Source organism: Oryzias latipes, chromosome 19, assembly GCF_053564925.1.
Source record: "Oryzias latipes strain Hd-rR chromosome 19, Olatipes_Hd-rR_3.1".
In the NCBI taxonomy this organism is placed as follows: domain Eukaryota; kingdom Metazoa; phylum Chordata; class Actinopteri; order Beloniformes; family Adrianichthyidae; genus Oryzias; species Oryzias latipes.
Window position 1 is genome coordinate 23,006,328 of NC_136255.1, and position 21,485 is coordinate 23,027,812.

The 21,485-nt window shown below is 42.4% G+C and overlaps 2 protein-coding genes across 4 annotated transcripts; both read right to left on the reverse strand.

The window, feature by feature from the left end:
- Positions 1-1,380: 1,380 nt before the first annotated feature.
- On the reverse strand, positions 1,381-15,673 carry ghdc (GH3 domain containing). 2 transcript variants are annotated; one of them, XM_004080236.5, is made up of 11 exons: positions 15,419-15,673; positions 14,970-15,260; positions 14,058-14,254; positions 13,801-13,995; positions 13,604-13,723; positions 6,758-7,055; positions 6,425-6,614; positions 3,925-3,996; positions 3,088-3,221; positions 2,918-3,006; positions 1,381-2,826 (listed from the first exon to the last, which is right to left on the reverse strand). In XM_004080236.5, exons 1-11 carry the CDS (start codon positions 15,501-15,503, stop codon positions 2,605-2,607), a joined length of 1,893 nt encoding a protein of 630 aa, XP_004080284.2. In that variant the 5' UTR covers positions 15,504-15,673; the 3' UTR covers positions 1,381-2,604. The 2 variants fall into 2 exon arrangements, with proteins under 2 accessions (XP_004080284.2, XP_078793412.1); XM_078937286.1 differs by having other exon boundaries at positions 14,970-15,191; positions 15,419-15,647.
- A 68-nt stretch (positions 15,674-15,741) lies between these two features.
- On the reverse strand, positions 15,742-21,469 carry LOC101174465 (FERM domain-containing protein 6). Of its 2 annotated transcripts, XM_023949387.2 has the most exons (13): positions 21,261-21,467; positions 20,534-20,624; positions 20,318-20,397; positions 20,182-20,240; positions 19,910-20,102; positions 19,685-19,840; positions 18,785-18,850; positions 18,622-18,690; positions 18,357-18,531; positions 18,121-18,243; positions 16,847-16,969; positions 16,750-16,772; positions 15,742-16,672 (listed from the first exon to the last, which is right to left on the reverse strand). In XM_023949387.2, the coding sequence occupies exons 1-13, from the start codon at positions 21,330-21,332 to the stop codon at positions 16,631-16,633; spliced, it is 1,272 nt and encodes a 423-aa protein (XP_023805155.1). In that variant the 5' UTR covers positions 21,333-21,467; the 3' UTR covers positions 15,742-16,630. The 2 variants fall into 2 exon arrangements, with proteins under 2 accessions (XP_023805155.1, XP_023805154.1); XM_023949386.2 differs by having other exon boundaries at positions 16,557-16,772; positions 21,261-21,469.
- Between the last annotated feature and the right edge of the window lie 16 nt (positions 21,470-21,485).

Genomic DNA, 21,485 nt, shown 5'->3' on the forward strand with positions numbered 1-21,485 from the left:
GACTTTACTTTACATTTGCTAAAATTGAGTTTTTAGTTTGATATATGACCATATTGCATTAATCCATGGTAAAAGTGTTCAATATTTGATTTGGAGTTCATCTATTCAATTCAAGAATATGTAAATCCCTCCAAAAAACAAAAAAAATTGGACCATGTTGACATCATAACAGCCCAAAATTATGTCTTTCTTAAAGTTTGATAGCTTTTCCAGTCTCACCCATGAAATTTTAAAAAGGAAATGTTTTTAGTAACATTTTTTTCAGTTAATGACAGTATTTGCATTTGATTTGTCCAGCAAATAAACCAAAAGTACAATAATGTAATTTCATTTTGAATTAGAATCATGTTTGCAACAGAAATTTATTTAAAATTATTTTTCTGGAATTTAAGAGATAACAGAAAACTGCATATTTTGTCATATCTATATTTTTTTTTAAATCTTAAAAAGTTGGGCGGTTAAAATCTAGAAGATTCTGTTGCAGCTTCACCGTCTAAAAAAAGATTTAGCAAAAGAAAAGTATGTTTTCATGCCACGTTTTTGTTTTCAATCTGATTTTAAAAAGTGTAACTTTGACTATTTCAAAACGACAAAAAAGTCGTGTACAGTGAAAACATCAGGACTACTATTTGGAACAATTTTAGGTTTCTAAAAAATTTTAATACTCTGAAATCATAGTTTTGTATTCAGACACTATATATATATATATATATATATATATATATATATATATATATATATATATATATATAGCTCAAGTTCATCAGCAACATCTTTCACATCGGTTTAAGAACTAATTAATTAAGCTTCAAAATGTCCCTTTTGTAAGTAAAAGTTATCATTTTTAAAAGGCAAAGGGAACATTAAGTATAAGGCTGCAATAGAAAAATAGTTTTGTTTTGTTTTTATTACTTTCGTAAAAACAGATGAACATAACACGGAAAATATGTGTAAAGATGAACAAACCGGAAGGCTAATCAGTGATAAAGCAGCAAATATCTGTAGAAGTGAAAGCGTTTGGATTTGGATTAAATAAACGTAGAAAAACAAACAGTGAAGACAAAATTCAGCAGATCTCATTCAAAGTGTCTCGATTCTGTAAGATGACCCCAGACTATTAATTAAATTAATGTGATTGCCATTAAATATTAAATATTGTGAGCTACATCAAGAAACCTGATGATGAGGGATTCTTTACGGCAGTCAGAAAATGAAAAGTGTGACAATCTACAAGTTAATAAAATAAATACACTACAGTAATTCAGGTAGAAAAGTAAAGAAGGAGTTCACTTTGCGACATTATTCAGGCAAACTTTGCTGAAACAAAGATCCATTTTGTGTCATTTTAGAGAAAACACAAAAAAGAAGCTTGACGTTCAATAGCGGAGGAAAGAGACTTTTTTTATGGCTTTTCAATTGAAAAAGTGAAATGAATCAACAAGTAATCAGTGAAGGTAATCCAGCTTGAAATAAAAATGACTGCAGCAAGCAGGGTGACATGCTAAGCCCAACATTAGTTCTTTACTTGGAGAGCATGGAAAAAAATGGCGGGGGGTTGTTTTGATTTCATTTTTCAACGAAATCCAACAGTAATTTTTAGTATTTTAGTGCTGATTTGCGACGCCTGCAGCATTTCTGCTCTTGATTAAGAACACCCAAACCTCAACAAACCCACGGAGAAAGCAGCCCCGACTTCCCCAAACCAATCCAATGCTACAGTGGAAAAAAGTGAGAAATCTTTGCTGAAATATAACGTTACAGCTTCATTTTTTACTTTTTGCTCAACTTTCTTCATGAAATACATTTAAAATAATGTTTATTTGCAGGGGGTTTTCCCCATAAAAATAAACAAATGTTAAATATCTCATTTAAAAATGATTTTCTACGAAATTTTGTTTTAAAAAAAATGTAATTTATACCTTAAGAATTAAAAGAAAATCCCTGGGAAATGAAATTGTTTTATGTCATACTGGTGCCACCTAGTGGTGCATCGTGCTATTACAGGTGTGTGAACCTCTGCTTTTTAGATAATCCATTTTAATGTGAGTTTATATTAATTAATATTATGCTTTCCAAGAAATTGGACAAGAATAAAACAGAGCAATAAATATGAAAGTCAAAACATGTATTACAGTATTTGTTAAAAAAAACAAAATTACATCACAAGTTTAAACTACAAACCTGCAATGAAAATACATTTTCCTCACATCATTCAATAAATTTATTTGATAAAATAATTTAATTGCATATTTATAAAAAAAACGTTCACCCTCAATGTTCAAGTGGAACCAGGCCAGTTGACCATATAGCCACTAGGTGGCGTTCACTCTAAAAACTTACATAAACAGAAATAAATTTAAAACAAAAGTTTTAAAACTTTTTTAGCTTTTGTTTATTGTTTGTCCTCAGATGGGGGCGTGGCTCGTAACAACATCAAAAAATGTTTCGTTTTTTCTTGAGCCGCTGACATTATGTCCATCATTATGTGAATCCTTATCAACTTTTCAGAAGAAATTTTTCGCTATAATTACAAAATATTTTTCTCGTGCTTCATAGGCACGGCATAATGATGTCCAAATCTGTAAATCTGGTGTTTTATGGGTTTCAGGACACCGTTTTTCCAAGTAGGAAGTCCACAAACTCTTTCCTGCGCAGCACTCGTTGCATTTTAAATGTGTTGGGTGACGTCATGCTGTGCTCCATCATCCGCTTGCGGAGTTCCCTAAATGCTCCGTCCGCCACCAGCTGCACCCTCATCGGACCGATGCTGCCTTTAATGCGGAAAGATCTGTACACCGCCGAGTCCTGCTGCAGGCAAACGTCCAGCTGAAAGGGAGGAGAAGACGCAGCAATGGCACCAAGAGAAAGGAAGGATTTCCTTAAAAAAGGGGGAAAAAATGGAGGCTGTTCCCCTAACCTTATGACGCTGCTCTTCGGTTAGATTCCTCACACCTTTGAGCTCTACGAACACCTGATAATGAGGGTCTGAGCCGCCCATCGAGTCTCCTGCAACCAGAAAACCAAGAACATTCGAAAAATCTCACTTAAAATCTGGAATCAAAGTACAGTTTTTGTTTGGTTTTTTACCCAAGATGCCGCTCTCAGCACAGGAGTAGTCAACCAGCTGAGCTCCAGGCCACTGATCCACAGCTTTCTTCAACGCACCGAGGAACAGCGCCTCAGACACCTTCTCCCCTCGAACGCTCAGCATCTGACCGCGTCTTACGGGACAGAGGGAACAAGATCTACATTTAGGGAAACGCATCACTGCCAAAAATATGTTTATTTCAGTTCTTAAAACAGTTTTAAATGTCGCCTTTCATTTTAAAAAAGTCCGTCTTTCTGTCCTGCTTCCTTTATTTCTCGACACAAAGTGAATACATGTTCATAATTGATCGTATTAGTAATTAAGGAAAGAAGTTGTTTGCTTGATGATAAACATTTATTCATTAATGGTGGATAATTCTTCAATCAAAGCGATGAAATGACTTTTGTTTCTTTTGAAGCAAACTTTTTCTTCATCGTCTGGACAAAAACAAGAGCTGAACTTTCCCTCTGGAATGACGCTTCGCATAACAAATCTGGACGTTTGTCTCCTAAATCACTTCCCTGGATGCAGCGGTTCCCATGACGACATGTCACACAGCATATTAAATAGCTCACTTCTTGTGAAAAAAAACGTAAACCTACAAAATAAGAAGATTAAAGTTCTAATAATTGATTTAATATTCCTTTCTTTCATAAGTGACCGAGGTATCAGCGAGATAATGCCTTAATGCTTCGCCTCAGACGGTTCACGCCTCCCTTTACTCCCTTACTTATTCTAGAGTAAATATTACTTTTATTGAAATAATTCAGTTGTTTTTTTAATTCAACACCCCAGGACTGCCTCCACCTCAGACCAGCTCTGCACAGTGATGGTACCTGTACTGAAACTCCACCATGGGACACTGGTTGTAGAATCCAACAACTTTCACAACATCACCCATGCGATATCTGTAAGAAAATAATAAAAAATGAAATAATCATGAGTTCATGAATCATGAAGCTCATTTTGTCTGAATTCAGTGAAACTGCATCTCAAACCGCTCTGTTGTGTTAACGCAGGGGTCGGGAACCTTTTTGGCCAAGAGAGCCATAAATGCCACATATTTTGAAATGTAATTTCGAAAGAGCCATACAATAATGTAGTGTCCCTTCCCCACACTGAGGCACGGAGACTTAACCTCTTTTAAAGTTCTTTATTCCGATTACTGCAGACCGCAACAAACGCCGTTCAATTAATTCATCAACTCCTGAATCTCTCCCGCCGACATGAGAGCGCTTCTCCCAACTTTATATTCCCCCCTCCCGCTGCAGCCCTCCTATTTCCCTTATTCGGCCCATAGCTGAACCCCATTGGTCCAGATTACCTAACAACAGGCTGAGCGACAGAACTGAGGGCCAATCAGATCTCTGCTTGATCGATGCGTTCCATGAACTCCAGAACTTTTAACGCGGCCCAACAGCCATCCAACTCAGTCCGCGACAATTTGTTTAAAACTAAATATACAAATGAATGTGTGCATTTGATTTAATTTCAACATTTTTAAAGTACAATAAGTCTGTGGATTCTTTTTAATAACATTGTTATTCTGTTGCTAATAAATGATGAGTATTTCTCGTGGTAGTTTTGCTGATGGTCTAGTCTGGTTGATACGTGGTAAGTTTCTGCTTCACGCAGGCGTTGAGACTTTAAACGTCATCGTAGGTCTGAATGTTCTGTAGATGTGAGGCAGACGCTCACATGCAGACGTGGAGACAAACATATACTCACACTGCAGTGAGTGACGGGAAGCGGGTTTTACGTTTTTACAATCCCTGCGCGATTCACCTGCTGCCTGTCCCCACAACACCTCAGCCCCACCCCCCTGGTTTCTCCCTCACACATCCCGTCCCCGCAACTGCGCGCTCTTCCTCAGAGACGGGAGCGCGTAGTTTTAGGCACGGCAATTCACAGGTTTCCAGCTGGTACAAACTCTGTGAAATAATAGATAATAGTAACTGATAGCGCTGGCGCAGATTTCTCTCTCTAAGCACCGCTACTACTGCGCGCCTCTGGCATCGCATCGCGCCCGAGAAGGACTGGTCTAATGAAAAAAAAAGTATAATTAAAGATTTGTCTGCGAGCCACATGTGACCATCAAAAGAGCCATATATGGCTCGCGAGCCATAGGTTCCCGACCCCTGTGTTAACGTGTCCTAAAAACCTCTTTTGGTTAACTTGAATGTCTTAGAAAAGGCTAAAGCTAAAGTTAATAAAACCTGGTAACTGCTTTACTTGTGTGTGAGGTCGTTTGTCGATTTGCCTCAATTGAGATTAGTTTCCAGTTCTGTGGTGTCAACGTCTTAAAACAAACTCAAGATAACAGAATCCGGTTTTATTGATGAAAACCTAACCACCGAGCTTCTGAAGCCAGATGTTGATTTGCTTTTTACAGCAGACTTCCTGTTTAAGTTGGTTTGAAAACTGATGGAGGCGGAGCCAGGTCAGTTCAGGAAGTCGGTCTGCATTTCCTCCATCATGGGGAAAAAGAAAATGCACTAAAAGATCTATTTTTAACAGAACTTCTTAAATATTTTATGGTTTTACTGAGTTTTTTTTTTTCAAGTCGAAGCTAAATTTTACTTTTAAAATACCGTGATTTCTTGACTATAAAGCAAACATGAATATAAGCCCCACCAACTAAATTTATTATTGTACAAATATAGGCCACACTTCTCTATAAGCCCCGAATGTCCGTGCTGTAACAAGGGATGTTTACACGACCAACAGGTGGAGGCGTGTCCGACTCTGTATTCAGGGTGAACAGCTCTCCTCCTGCAGGACTTTCCCGCTGCAACATTCCTCCTTATTGGATTCCTGACAGCTCTGCTCCACCTGCCACAGCGGGTCCTCCACCTTAAGCTAAAGCCGTCTGATTTATGATCATCTTCCGCCTAACTTTTTAAAATAAAACATCGCTTTTGTCCAGAAACAACAAATAATGACCATAATCTCCCTTTCGTTCATTAAAATCACAGAATGTTACATTTATGTTAGACGTAGTTTTATTACGCTGATCTCAAAGCTGCTCGGCAGGACCCCCGCCCCTCAGGCGTCCATCTGTTCCATCAGAATAACCCCGAAAAAAAATCTATAAATTAGCTGCACGATTGTTTAAGCAGCAGGGTTAAAAGTAGGGGCTTGGAGTCCGGCAATTACGATAGTTTTACTGAGAACAAAAGTTTGTGAACCACATTTTTCTTCTCCTGCCTGTTCTGTCTGACTCTACACGGTCTGTAGTCAGAGATTTAACAGCAGTCACTCATTTTATTTTAAAATTCAACTGTTTAAATCTAAAAAAAAAAAGTTTTTTTTTTTAATGAATTCTCATTGGCTGACCTGTAGAGTCCCGAGGCGTTGGTGATGACGAGCTCGTAGCTCTCTCCTTGCTTCACCTGCTCCATCAGCAGAGTTCGTGGCGTCTCCTCCTCCAGGCTGCTCTCTGGCAGGAACTCGCAGAACATGGAACGTGGACACAGCAGGTACCGTCTCCTGGACTCCTGAGGCCAGAGGTTCACCCCTATCAGACCTGCAGGAGGCGCACACGCACCAATGTGCTCGATATCAGCTCAAATGAAAATCTGGCTACAGTTAAAACGGGACTAATTTGACTTACTTTACTAATAATTTAGAGTTTTGTGCCCATAGTTTAGCTGTGATGGATGTTCTTACCTTCAGTTGCTGCATAAAAGGGTGAGTAGAAAGGAACCCCTTTGCAGTAGTGCTCCCTGAGCATTTCCCCGTAAATCTGATTCGACCCCGAGTCCACCGCCAGCACCAGGTGAAGATGCGGCCACAGGCGCTTGGCGATCCCGCTGAAGCCCCCCTGGAAGTGGGATTGCAGCTGTGCAGCTCTCTGGGGGTCTGGCTTCATGAGAGCTTCCAGGCTGGTCCTCACTTTGGGCTCCAGAGACAAAGAGCTGCTGATTGTGCCGCTGTGAACATCCTCCACCAGCTCCTGCCAGCGCTCCTGAGTGGGTCAGGGAGAATTCTGGGTTTCTAGCAGTTTATTCGCACTTCAGATTTCAATTCTTTAAAGCTACGGACAAGAACGTGACAAACGCGGGTTCTTGAGCACAAGTATAGACCTCGGTGTTCACACTAGACGAGCAGGGAGGGGCTTCTTCTTCTTTTTCTATTGTTTACTAGCGCATGTCCGCCACCTACAGTTGGAAGAGCCTTGGTCCGAAATGTCCAAGCAGTGCAAATGTCTTCAATCTACCTCCAGGTTTTTTCTTTCACAGCTTTATTCCAACATATGAAAGACTTAATATAATTTAACCCAAACCGCAATTATTCATTTCTACTCCATGACCAATTTTCTAATGAATGGCACTTCCGTGAATTAAGAGATGCGATTCTGCTACCAAATGGGAGTCCCTGATTGGTCAAAGTTGGTTTAACTTGCAGCGAGCGTTCATTGGCCGCACATTTTGTACGTGGAGCACGAAAAAGGTTGCAGAAATTTGTCTAAATCCAAGATTTTTTAACCCGGAAGCCCGAACCGCACCTTAACGTGAACTTTTCAGTGAAAGTGGAAGTGCAACAATCACTGTTTTGGGTGTAAAAATGTTGTGCGGTAAAAAAGGATTTTGCACTTGACATGATATTGATTGGTCAGGAATTCTTCCAATCGCACACAAACTGGATCCAGTATACGAGCTGATTGGAAGAATTTCTTTTTTTTTTTTTTTTTTTTTTTTTTTTTTTTTAACTTGTCCTGTCCAACAACTGGGCAGTCAGATGAGAGCTGAGGGCCTCTTGGGTTGGACATATTTTACTTTAACAAGAGGGGTTATTAATCTTCAGACAAACCAAAGGTATGCCTGAATAAACCCCTTTTGTAATTGAGGCCAACCTTTATTAATTTCAAACATGTCTGAAAATCTTTGGTGTTGGACCGGACGGAAAAGGAAAGAGGGGAAGAAGAGAGAGGGATGTTAGAGAGAGGGGGGGGTAGGAGGGTGAAAACAGGAGGGGAAGGGGGGTAAGACCATGAAGCAGCATAAAGCAACAAGTTTACTGGTTGTTAATCATTACGGTAAGGTTCAAATGTAGTACAAAAAGGGCGGAGCCTGTCCACACACACACTCAAATGTTATAAACACACCTGTTAGTTGCAAAAATGTCCACCTGTCGACATGTACACAAAACAGATAGTGTTCACACGCATACTTATGCCTTAAATCCAACTAATGTGAAATATTTCAGTCATTCAGTCATGCAAACTGTTAGTACAAAGGTGAGCTAACACCTGTGCCCAGGTGAGTGTTTATGTTCTTCTAAAATGGATGGTGGAACGTGAAAAGAAGGAGGGAGAGTGCCCAGCCATCCCCACCCCAAGACCCCCACCGCACCAGCAGCGGCAGCCGGAATCCCCCCAACGCCACACGGGAACCGACAGGGAACAACCACCGCCCGGGCGACCAAGCCCGCCACCCAGGCCAGGGCCAGCAGGGCCGCCGCAAGGCCCCCAGAGCCAGAGAGCAGGGAGGCACGGAGGGAAAGAGAGCGCCGCCCCAGCCCGACCAGGAGAGCAGCCCCCCCGCCGCGCCGGGAGAACCCAACGCAGGGCACCACCGGAGAAGGACGCCCACAGCCCCAGACGAGCACCCCACCACCACCCAGGAGTTCCGGGCATCCCCCCGCCCCAACCCCAGGTACGAGCCAGGACCCCCCAAGGGAGACCCGCTCCGCACTCCAGGCAGCCATCCGCCCGGCCCACGGTTGGTCCAGGGAAGAGCGAGGCAGGGGCCCGCCGCCCCCGCCCAGGAGGGGGGAACCCCGGGGAAAAAGGAGGGCCCACAAGGGGTGTTGTAAATATGGCCCGACCAGGCTCGGCCACAGTTGGAAATTTGGCGGGGCCCAGCACTCAGGAGCGAGGACCAGAACCCACCCCCCAGGGACACGAACACCCCCGGCTCAGATGTAATGTGAACCCCCCCACCGCGCGGAGAGAGCACCGCCGGGCCCAGGAAGCCGGCACCCCGGGGACACGGCCGCCGTTGCAAAGGGGCCCGTACCCCCCACCAGGGAAGAGGCAGGGGACAGATGGTCCCAGGTCCCACCTTCCTTGCAAAATGTGTGTGCGTGTATGTGTGTTTGAGAGAGTGTGTGTGTGCATGTGTGTGCGTTTATGTTGGGATGTATATATTGAGGGGGGAGGGGTGTATGTACTAAGGGGGGGTGCAGTTAAAATTGGCGGGTAGGGCACTAAGGGGACATCTCCTGATTACTCACAGTGACGTCCCCTCACCCTCCCCACCAAGGGGCCCTAAATGTCTAAGGTGCGGTTAAAATTGGCGGGTAGGGTGCTAGGAGGACATCTGCTGCTTGCTGGCAGTGATGTCCAAGCACCCCCCCTACCAAGGGCCCTACATGTCTAAGGTGCAAATAAAACCGAAAGAGGGGGGGCCCACTCCATACGGCAACCATAGGAGGGGGGCCACTGCCTTGTAACCCCCCCCCAAGGCCCATCGCAGGCTAAGCCCCCCACCCCCTCATCCTATTATGAGGTTATATGAGGAAGGGGGTAAGTTGGGGACAGCTGATAGACTGTCCCCCGGTGGTCAAACAGCCGTCCCCCACCCCCCCCCCAACAAGGGGGCCAGGCCCACCCAGCCCAGGGGCCCCACCCCCGGAGGCGCCGACACCCCAGGCCCAGCACCACCCCCCCCACACAGAGAGAGAGGAGCCAGAAAGCGTTGGCCCCCCCCGGAGCAAGCCCCGGCCCCCACCCCCAAACGCCGGCCCTAGAAGAGCTCTGGTCAGGCCTCGACGGGGCCGAGGCAGCCAACCGGCCGGGGAAACCGCCGATGGCCTCAGCGGAGACCCCGACCCGTCAACCCCCCCTGCCCCGTATCAATAGTGGCCCCCCCCCCTCCCCCAGAATGCCCCCCCACAGGACAGGGCCGACAAGACCCCCCACCCCACCCCCCCCCAGACCCCGCAGCCGAAGCGGATGACACCCGGAGCGACCGGGGGCCCCAAGAGGGTTGCCCCGTCCCGCCCCAGAGCCAGGGAAGGGCCGATCCCAGCCCCAGGTGTAGATGGGAAGCCCATCCAGCGCCGCTGGGCCCCCCCCCCAGGCAGCGCCCCCCGCCAACCCCCCCCAGCACAGGCAAAGGGACCACCCCCCCAAGCCAAGCCAGACCACCACCCCACCCCCCCACCACGCACCCCCACACCCAAGCCCAGAGGACCACGCAGCGCCCCAGCCCGCCCCACCCAGGCGCCGGACCCGACCCCCCGACCAACGGAGCCCCCACCACCCCCCGCCAGGCCCCGGAGGCCCCGACCCCCACCCCGGCCTACGGCAGAAGGGCAAGGAGCAGCGACGACCAGGCCCCCCCCACCCCCTAAGTCATGGAGTTAGCCATGGGAGACCAGAGAGACTGAATTCTTTCAAAGTTACTTGAACCTTGGGCTGACATTTTTTCCAAGCTGATATGATCAAGCAGCAGATTTCTGTGTTGACTTATATTTATATTTTTCTTGCTTTTCCAATTTATTAAAATAGTTTTTTTAGCAATGCAAAGAGTTATGAAAATGATAGAACCTAATCCTCCTTCAACATCGATGGCACTCATGTCACCAAGCACACAAAGTGACGGTGAAGCTGTGATTGAAACCTTAAGCCAGACTGATAGATCGGCACATACCTGCCGCCAGAGAGCCTGGACAGGCGTGCAGAACCATAGTGCATGCATGTAATTATCGGGTAGATTACTGTCACAGTGCTGACAAATGTCTGAGTTGCTGAGACCCATCTTGAACATCCTCTGTCCAGTGTAGTAAATTCTGTGAAGAGTTTTGAAATGGATTAGCTGCAGATTTGGACTTTTTGTCATTTTAAAGGTGTTTAGACAAAGTTCTGACCAAAAGCTTTCATCTGTGCTGATGCTCAAATCTGCATCCCATTTTGTTGTCGGAAGTGAAATATTGTTATCTAAATTACATAAAAGTTTGTATATTTTGGAGAGAGTTTTATTCATTGAGAAATTAATCAGAGTGGTAACTACATCTGGTAGCTTTAAATCGTTGTCTCTGTATTTAAACTTTTTAGTAATAATTGATTTAAGTTGCTGATATTCCAAGAAGTTATATATTCCATGTTTGTCTTGAAGTTCCTGGGGAGTTATGAATCTTCTATCAATAATTATGTGCTCTAGTTGTTTTATGCCCCCTGCTTGCCAGGCTGGGAAGTGGATAATTTTTTTGTTTATGAGGATGTCTGGGTTGTTCCAGATTGGTGTCATGTTACACGGTTGAATTGATGATTTTGATATTTTGAGAAATTCCCACCAGGCTGTTAAAGTGGCATTTATATTAATACTTTTGAAACAATCCTGTTTTTTAACTATTTGGCTAATAAATGGAAGATCTGACAGGTTGATCTTTCCACATAACGCCTGTTCCAAGTCTAGCCATGAGTTGGTTTCTGGATTATTTTTTAACCATTTTAAGATATATTGTAATCTATTTGCAAGAAAGTAATTGTGGAAGTTAGGTAATTCTAATCCTCCACAGCTTTTTGCAGATTTTAAAGTTTTTAGACTAATTCTTGCAGGTTTATTGTTCCATAAAAAGCTTGATATGGATGAGTCTAATGTTTTGAACCATTTTAATGGCGGTTGTGTGGGAATCATTGAGAAGAGATAATTAACTTTGGGTAAGATTTTCATTTTAACCGTGGCTACCTTGCCCATAAGGGACAAAGGCAGGTTGGTCCAGCGTGTTAGATCGTCCTGTATGTTTTTCAGTAATGGGGTGTAGTTTAGCTGCACCAGTTCTGATATTTTGGGGGAAAAATAAATACCTAGATATTTTATATTGCCTGATTTAACTGGTATTGTGAGTCCTTGCTCCGCGTTACTGTTCAGTGGTAATAAAACAGATTTATTCCAATTAATGGAATAGTCTGATATAGAAGAGAATTCATTAATGATTGTTGCCGTTTCATTTACAGAATGTATATTACTTAAAAACAGTAATATGTCATCTGCATAGAGACTAATTTTATGATGGCTGTGTTTGGTTTTAATTCCTTTAATATTCTCATTCTGTCTTATTGCTGCGGCTAGAGGCTCGATAAATATTGCAAAAAGAGAGGGGGAGAGTGGGCAACCCTGTCTAGTTCCTCTTCCAAGAAAAAACCTATTGGAAGTCTGTTTATTAGTTCTAACTGATGCATTGGGGTTGTGATATAATATTTTGATCCAATTGATGAATGATTCTCCAAACCCAAACTTATGGAGGGCAGCAATGAGGAACTTCCAGTTTACTCTATCAAAGGCTTTTTCAGCATCCAATGATAGTATGGTCATTTCCTGGTTTTTGATGGTGGCAAAGTCTATTATGTTAACGAGTCTGCGGACATTGTCATCCGAGTGTCTGCCTTTGATGAATCCAGTTTGATCAAAGTGAATTATGTGAGGAGTGACTTTTTCTATTCTCTGTGCTAGTGCTTTGCAGATAATTTTTACATCTGCATTAATTAAAGAAATGGGGCGATAGCTGGAAGGACTCGTGGGGTCTTTGTCTGGTTTTAGAAGAAGGATAATGTTGGCAGAGTTCATGTTAGGTGGTAGAGATTGGCTTTCATTGATGAATTTTACCGTTTTATAAAACGTTGGTGCCAGTTGTTCCCAGAATTCCTTATAAAACTCTGCAGGAAAGCCGTCGGGTCCTGGTGCTTTGCTGTTAGGCATAAGTGACAGAGCTTCATGAAGCTCAGACAACGAGAGCGGAGAGTCTAAATTTGTGATTTGATCTTCGTTTAACTTGGGCAGGTTTATATTGTTGAGAAATGAGTTGATGCTTGGAAGAATTTCTGACCACTCAGCATCAACTTTCATGTCCATGTTTGTGATTGGCTGGCTTTATTTGCACATTTTTCTGCTACGAGTGCAGAAAAGAGAGAATTTCTCTCGAGTGAAAATTGTTGGGATTGCACTTATTTTTGAATTTCAAGAGCAAAATATTTTAAGTTTCATGCTCAGTGTTGCACTTAGAATGATGGCTCAAAAATCACTCCATACACTTTGCCTAAAGCGATGTGAATGCAACTTTTACATTTTTGAAAAACTTGAAAACTGCTGTTAAAAAAAAAAACAAAAAAAACCATAGATTTCGCTGGATTGAAATTCATATTTAAGGAAAATTTGCCACACATGATATAACCTGCTGTAGTTACCAAGTGCTGGATTCTGATTGTATGAATTTGTGTTCCTCTATATTAAATCTCCACAAAAACACCCAATGAAGTCATGGCGTGCTCCTGAACCCAAATGTCTTGTTAATGCAAAAAACTTTGAGTAAAAGCAAGAAATGAAGCTAGAAACTTTCTTTAAGAAACAATTTCCTAGAAAACGACACGGGTTTTTGATTTTGGCTAAAACAGGTATGATCAGAACTTTAAAAAAAAACACTGGGAACACTTTGATCATCTTTTGATCCATTTTCACAGTGGGGCTCTTTTCAAACTATAACGTGGATAGATTTTTTGCAGTTGTGTACCTGAAGGGCAGCGAAAGCGTAAAAAACCGTGGAGGCAAAGTTGGACTCCAGAGTTCCCACAGTGGGATCCTTCAGAGCGAACAGGAGGTGCAGGTATAGGGTGTCCTTCTCACTGGGAACCTGAGGGGGCAGAGAGGATTTTCCTGAAAGAAGAACAGGAGCCAAGAGGCCGAGCAGCTGTCCGCTCCTTCTCGCACCTCAAAGGCCGGAGCCGGAGTGGTGTAAAGGTTGAGCATGTGGCGGGAAGACGCCGGCGTGGAGGAGTTTGGTCCGATGGGAATGCCAGCCTCCGATTGGCGAAACGTGGGAGTGTAGAAGAGTTTGGCGGTGCGCTGAAGGCTGTCCGTCTCAGGAAAGGCTTCTCGCATGACATCTAAGCACACAGCCACCCCCTGGAGGAAAAACTGTTGTTACCAGGAACATGTGAAAGTTCTAGATGAAGAAGTGACTTCACCTGGAGGAAGAACTCTGCGTTTGTGGCCTTGGTGCTGAGCAGCATGGCGCTGGGTCCGGACGTCCCAGAGGTCATAGCCAGGATCAGCGGCCTCTCCGCAATGATCACCTTCTGCTCCCCGGCTGCAATGCGCTGGATGAGTTCTCGGTAGTGCTCATACGTGGTTATAGGGTGAAGAGCCCGGAAGGCCTCAGAGTCTGACGACATACAACAGACAAACAAACAGTATCCGATTCTGTCCCGCATTTTTTTTCCACAATATGGGAAAGTTTGATTTGAGTGATCTTCACAAAATTTCCAACACACTCCACCAGGTTAAGTTTAAAACCACAACTGAAGTTTTGTTGACCTTTGACCTTCATAAAGTTTAAAAGAACACATTTTTATAGTACATTCCACAAATGTAAACTCCTCTCAAGGATGTTGATCTATCGCCTTCCAACTCCTTGAGCATCATTGGGGCACTACTTTAGAAAAAATGTTTTTAACATTTGTAGATTTGGAACGGCGTCAGCGTGGCGTTTTCCTGTTGCTCGAACATTTTTTTCACTCGACTATTGTGTAAATTTAATATATGACCAGAAAATAAAGTGGTTGCTATGGAAATAACTTAAAAGCAGCCATTTTAGAAAAAAAAAGACGAAAAAAAGTTTATTTATGAATTGAGATTGAGGGGCGTGTAAGACATGAAAGGAACAAACTCTCATTTTATTGTCTTTACTCATTTTGTGCAGCAGCATCAGTAAGATGGGAATTCTATAATGCAAATACAACCTAATTTATATTTGTAATTTATATTTCACTTGGGACTTTTTTAGTGACAACTTAAAAAAAAAAAAGTTGTAAATGTTGTGAATTACGGAAAGAGGAAGGCTTGGAGATGAGATCTAAATAAAACCATTTGACTCCCACCTTTTATGGAGCTGAAGTTGTACTGTCTTCCATAACATGTGTCTGCGTTTTTACGCAGCCGCTTCAACAGCGTCTCCTCCTGCGCCTCCTTCACCTTGACGGTGTCGAGGTCCAGCTTCCTCCTCTGCCGCCTCCCCAGCAGCCCCACGGCCTTCACGGCCGCATACTGACCCAGCAGGCTGCCCCACGTCCGCTGGTCTCCTTTCAGCTTTGAGCTGATGTCTCTCCACAGCAGAAACATCCCGGTCAGAGCGCAAACGCCGACAACTGCGGGTGCAGCCGGTGGCATGGCTGCAAAAAATCTACATTATATCACCAGAAATGTCATGTAGCCACCGCAAGAGGGCGCTAGCGGCTAACGGTACTGCTCAGTTACATCAACTTAGACAGGAAGCAAGTCTTGGACATTTTCATTTGTCTATTTTCATTATTTTAACCAGACCACTTACCCAAATTGTTTCCATTTACGGCAATGGCAACCGAAAAAACCGCAAAACCAAACGCAAGGGCCGCGTAGATCCACGGAAAACTCATTTACGACACGCAATGGGATTTTATCATAAACTAATAATATGAAAGAACCAGAACTGCTGTCTTTTACTGTTAAAACCCTAAATAACACGCATTGTGGCTGTTTAACGGAGGATGGATCTCACTGCCACAACAACACGGGCTACTTCCGTGTTGGGATCAAAACGAACACTGATTGGTTTTTCAAGTGGTGACGTCAACGGGAAAATAATGTGTTTTAATAAAGTTTGATGCAAAGATATATAGATAAATCTTTATTTTGATGAGTTCATCTTCACAAAACATTGAAAAAACGATATCGACATGAAATATGTAGCAAAACAAATTGTAAAGATTTATTTGAATGAGCTTGACTTACATGTTTTTGTGCACCATTTGTTACTACAGGTTGTATAAATTGTTTTCATGTATAATTCTTGCTCCATTTTTCTTTTAAAATGGATTCCATTTATGCCATTTATTAGAACAGAATACGGTTTGATCAAAAATAAATAAATGGTCCTTTTCCAACTTTATATTTATCTTTGTAAATTTAAAACAAAATTTTACTTTTTTACAATCACATTTTTTTCCAACCAGTTTTTAACATAGATTCTGTTTGTTGGAATTGGTTTATTTCAAGAAATCAAAACAAAACTAATAAACAAAAACCTTAAGGAGGCAAACAAAAGAATTATACATCTATACAGAGATATATTTAATTTTCGTAAGATTATTAGTTATAATTTGATTGGAAAAATAAAAAGTAAAAGTAGATATTCTTATCAATTATACTTATAGACATATAAGCACTTACATGCAGTACTTGACACATTTAATCCATCAAATATTAAGTTTGTTAAATATATTTAAATAATGGCTTTAAAGGCGTGGGAGGAAGCAAATTTCTATAATCCCACCTCTATTATGCTTTACTTAGCTTTACTTGCCTTTATTTTGATCATAATCCAGTTCTTAAATTGGAAAATTAAAAAAAAACTTTACTCAGAGCTTGATGTTAAAAACAATCAAGCTCATGGTTTTCAAAACAAAACAGAAAAAATTGATTTGAAAATGTTTCCGTGTTTGTTAAATGTCAGAACTTCAGCTTCTGCATGACAATATTTAAAACTAGGATGAATCCTTTGTAGTTAGTCCACAGACGCCGCTTCCCCAGCCCTCCTCCACAGAACCTGAACACAGAAAACTGTCAGGCATGTGATGAAGGATCAGAGTCAGAGCTCTCAAGCAGGGATCTGGTTCTGCTCACCTGTTTCATTTCTGCTGTGACAGCTGGTACAGGAGAAAAACATCAGGTTACACCTACACACAACAGGCTTGCTTAGATGGTCTCTATTCAGACTAACCTGCCCAGCAGGACGAGGTCAGCACCAAAGGCCCGTCCACTGACACGCCAAACAGCACCTCAGCCAACCACGGCACATCAGCAGGGTCATCAACAAATTCTTCATCCATCCACAGCTTCGCTTCTGGCAGGTGGACAAATGACAACAAAACACAACAAAATGTATGGTTATAAATAATCCACCCATTTGCTTTGCCTCATCTGGAACCGAGTCGTGGGCATCTTTTTCCACGGCCACTTCCTCCAGCTCATCTGGGGGGACCACGAGGCATTCGGACGCCAGTCGACAGATGTGGTCTCTCCAGCGTGTCCGGGGTCTTCCCTGCTGTCTATGGCCAGTGGGACACCCCAGGGAGGCGTCCCAGGAGACATTTGATTCAGATTCCCACTTGATTCGGGGGCTCTATTCCGAGCTCTCTCTGTGTGATCACATTTCTCACTCTTAAGGAGTGCCACCCTAAGGGGGTGGAGGGGTTTGAGAGCCAGGTCTGGGGTTGGGGCTCACAGGCCAGCATCTGAAGGCCGGGATTCTATTCACAGGTCCCGGTCAGGTCCAGCCCAAAGACATGGCGTGGGTGGGATACCTCCTCCCAGGTGGGATACCTCACCACCTGGAGAAAATTGTGCTTTGGTTGGCAGTAGAAGGCGAGTTCTTCCACTGACTAAACCCAGGTCATGGAACTTGGCCTTTGGGACTCATGCTAAAAATTAAGCTGGAGACACTTTGTTACAACCACTGACTGTATATGAGAACTTGATTGACAGACCCTTTCCCCCTGACGTTCCAAACAGGAAAAGTCCCACAGACGTCTATTGGGAAATAAATGGCTATACTACCTTTTTTTAACATGTTCTTGCAAATCTAAACTTTTTTCATAATATTTTTTTTCTTTAGTGCAGCTTATTCAAGTTATAAACTGACCAATCAGATGCCTCAACATACAATCAAAATATTTGACAGATTCTCCTAAGGCCGCTTTCGAGTGGAAGGGGTGTGGCCTTCCATCAATCTCACTCCTAATTGGCGAGAGTGGTTGCCATAGAAATGTTGACCTAGACCGACTTGGATCAATCACTGCTTTAATGATGTCATCTGACTGAAGCATGACGGCGTCTCCATTGCAAAAAAAAAATGGCGACTGAGTAGGAAGTGAACAGTTTTCGGTGAGTGACGTCTCACTCACTCAGTCCAGTTCTCCTATTGGCTAAAACTCTGATTCAAGTTAAACAAACCAATTCTTCCTTGTGTTTTGCTAGCATCGGCTTAAATCTTACCGGAAGGAGTGCCTTCATCCTCCTCTGCAGCGCTACAGTCAGACATGGAGGACAGGATGTTCTGAAGTCTCTGCTTCAAGGCCGTCGTGTCACAGATGTAGGACTCTCTGTAACAGCAGCCGGCTGGGGAGACACACATGAGAAGACGACGAAACTCAGATCAACACATCTGAGGACGAGCCAAAGTTTGAATTCCAAGAAATGCTGGAATAAATGAAGGCAGAGAAGTGATCAACCCTCCATGTCTTCCAAATGTTGAACGTAGATGGCGGCCTCTCTGGTGCTGAAGTGCAGCCGGTGGCTGTCTCTGATATGCATCAGGATGTGTTTGGAGTGGAAAGCAGAGGGAGAGTGATACACTAGCTTGGGGATGCACAGAGAGGCGGATGAGACGATTTCAAACTTGCTTCCCTGAAGATCAACAGTCAAGAAAAAAAAACCAAGAGTACCTTTAAATCTATGATCAAATACTTTCACCAGCTTCAAAAAGATGAAAACTACCTGAAACGTCAAGGAGTCAATATCGTTCCAGGAAAAGTCCAGAAGAATCTGATGAATCCCATTGATTTCCTGTAAAAATCAGATCATAAAACAGGAAAAGCAATTCTTTTCAAGGTAAAACTTTTGTATATATTAATGCAAATACAAAGTTTGAAGGACCCACTTGATAAATATGGACTCCTGTCATTGCCACACCAAGAAAAATTGAGCTTTTTCTGCTCTTTTTGTTCTACAGGTAATATGAGAGACAAAAGAAAACAGCATTTTAAAAAACCCACAGCCAGAAGAAAATGGATACATTAAAGCTGTGAGCACTGGATGGCCCACAGACAATATCCATCACTGCCCTTGCCACCCATATTGCCCATTTTTACTTGCCCTCACTGGCTAAATGACTGCTTCAGGCCCTTTCACTCTCCCCCTCTGCCTGGTCAGAGCTACGCATGACAAATTCATGAAAATATCAATTTAAAAAAAAAAGATTTTTCAAAATGGCGGCTTTTCTGTCCCAGTGATAGGAGGCGAGTGATCAAAATTCCTAGAGTTTAAATATCTAGATTTACGTAAAACTTTTTTTTTTCCTAATCAAAGATGGTGGTCTTTTCCTGAGGTCAAAGGTCAAAGGTAAACTTCAACTGACAAACTGCGTGTGAAATTTTGTGAAGATCCAAACAATAAATAAATAAATCATTTATGTTTTCGTATTGTGCAAAAAAGTGAAAATTGCCAAATTTCACATTGGTGAAAATATGGCCACCAAGTCGTAAATTTGATGGCCATCCCATAATAATTGTATAACTCCCTTTGAATATCCCCGATATGTGTGTCTGTGGATTTTTAAAAATTGACGTGATGTCATCGTTTTCTAAGGACCGGCCAAAAAAAAAAAAAAGTCAAAAAAGTCCTTTTCTCCAGGTAATAGGCGGGTGAGTTTTGAGTATGTGACGGGGTGAAATGTTTACTCCAAGGTGTAATAAGAAAGAAGGATTACGAAAACAACAAATGTGGGACATAAAAATGTTTATGTTTATACATTTTGGGGTCAAAATCTACATGGTCCGACCTGTCTCATCCTGTAGAGCGTCAAAGCGGCGTCCTGCAGGCGGTTGGCCTCTCTAATGAAGCGCAGGACGGCTCGGCTGCTCGCCTCACCCCTCAGCTCGGCGTGCAGCAGCCCAACGTTCTGAAGAACGTAGTCCCTCCCTCTGCGCTTAATGAGCTGACACAAAAAAATCCCACATTTGTGTCACTTTTTCTGATCTTTTTGTCTATCTGTGAGAGTTCTTACCCAGGAAGGGAAGTAATCTTCAGGCAGAAAGTAGTGATGGAAGTCTTCATCATTTGTCTCTCTGTGATCTCCAACCTCAGCTTGGAGGGCCAAAGCTGCCAGCAGGAAGAACAGAGCTTCTTCATGATGACTCTGTGAAAGCAACAGCTTCTGCCTCAGCTCTGCATAGTACAGCTGCTGCACTCTGCTGCTCCTGAAACAAGCCAAAAGCCTCCTAATGTGCAATTTCACCCAATTTAAACTATCTAAAAAAATATGTCATATAAACTTACATTAATAACAGGCCACTTTCCACATAAAATTTGATTCTTAAAAATAAAATGTAAGGGACCTAAAAGGACAAACAGTAAAGACTTGTGCTCATTTATTATCATAATCATTATTTTATGTAAAAAAGGATCCGCAAACCATTGGTGACTCTCTGGTCCACCTCTTGCAGAAATACTTGGTTAGCCTTTCATCCAAATCAACAAAGATGTATTCATTATCTTCAAAAAGAAAAAAAGAATCTGTCAGGTACAATAATCATCCCTGCTTCCTCTTCCTTGAATACAAATCCTCCCCAATTCCCAGCATTCCGAAGTTAACAAAGGAAAACATTTTCTCTGGAGCTCCCGTTTCTACCTCTGAGAACAGCCAAAGCAAACACTTGGAGGTCCCCGACCCCCAGCTGTCTCAGGATACTGGTCCACACCTCCCGACCTCTGGCTTTGACCTGAAAGTAGCAGCAAAAACACAAAATATACAACCCACAAATGCTGAAATGACTGATTTAATACCAAGTTCAAAGCAAATCAAACTGTATTTATAACGAGCGCATTTTTCTTCCTGATTTTACAAGATTTTTTTTTCTATTTATACAATTTGTTGTTGTTGTTTTTTTTTGGGGGGGGGGTTACTTTAAATTAAGATTAATTCATTAGTACTAAAAAAATGTTTCTTTAAAAAACACTCATAGCAGTGATTGACCCATTTGAATTGTCTTATTTTTTAATGAAATTTTTTACCTTGTTACCCTTAAAAAAAAAAGAAATCACACAACAATTTTAAAGTATTTTTTTTAATCCATCTTTCTAATTTACTTTTAATTAACATGTAATACTTTATAGGTACAATGCTTCTTTAAGAACTCTTTTTGTAGTACCTGACTCAACTGAATTGTGCACCAATAATTTCTGTCTTTTGGTTTTTTAATTACATTTATTAACATGTTAGCCTAACAACTTCCACATTCATTATGATTTTTGAGCAATTTTTACAGTTTTCCTTTACCAAACTTTATAAACTCTTATAAAAATAAAATAAAATGTGAAAATCTGAACTTAATATCATTAAATGGTTGTCTACTCACCCCCACAGTGCAGTCTAGATGCTGCTTGTCCGGTAGGAGGACACAAACGTGTCGAGTCTTTTTCGCTGCCATTCTTTTGAAAGCGTTCGTTTGTCTGAGTCTCACACCTCCTTAGACATGAAGACCTTCCTCCTCCTCCTCCTCCTCCTCCTCCAGACACCTACCAACTCCTGACTGAGCTCATCACACCGGGACAAAGATTTCAAACTTTACAACTGAACCGTG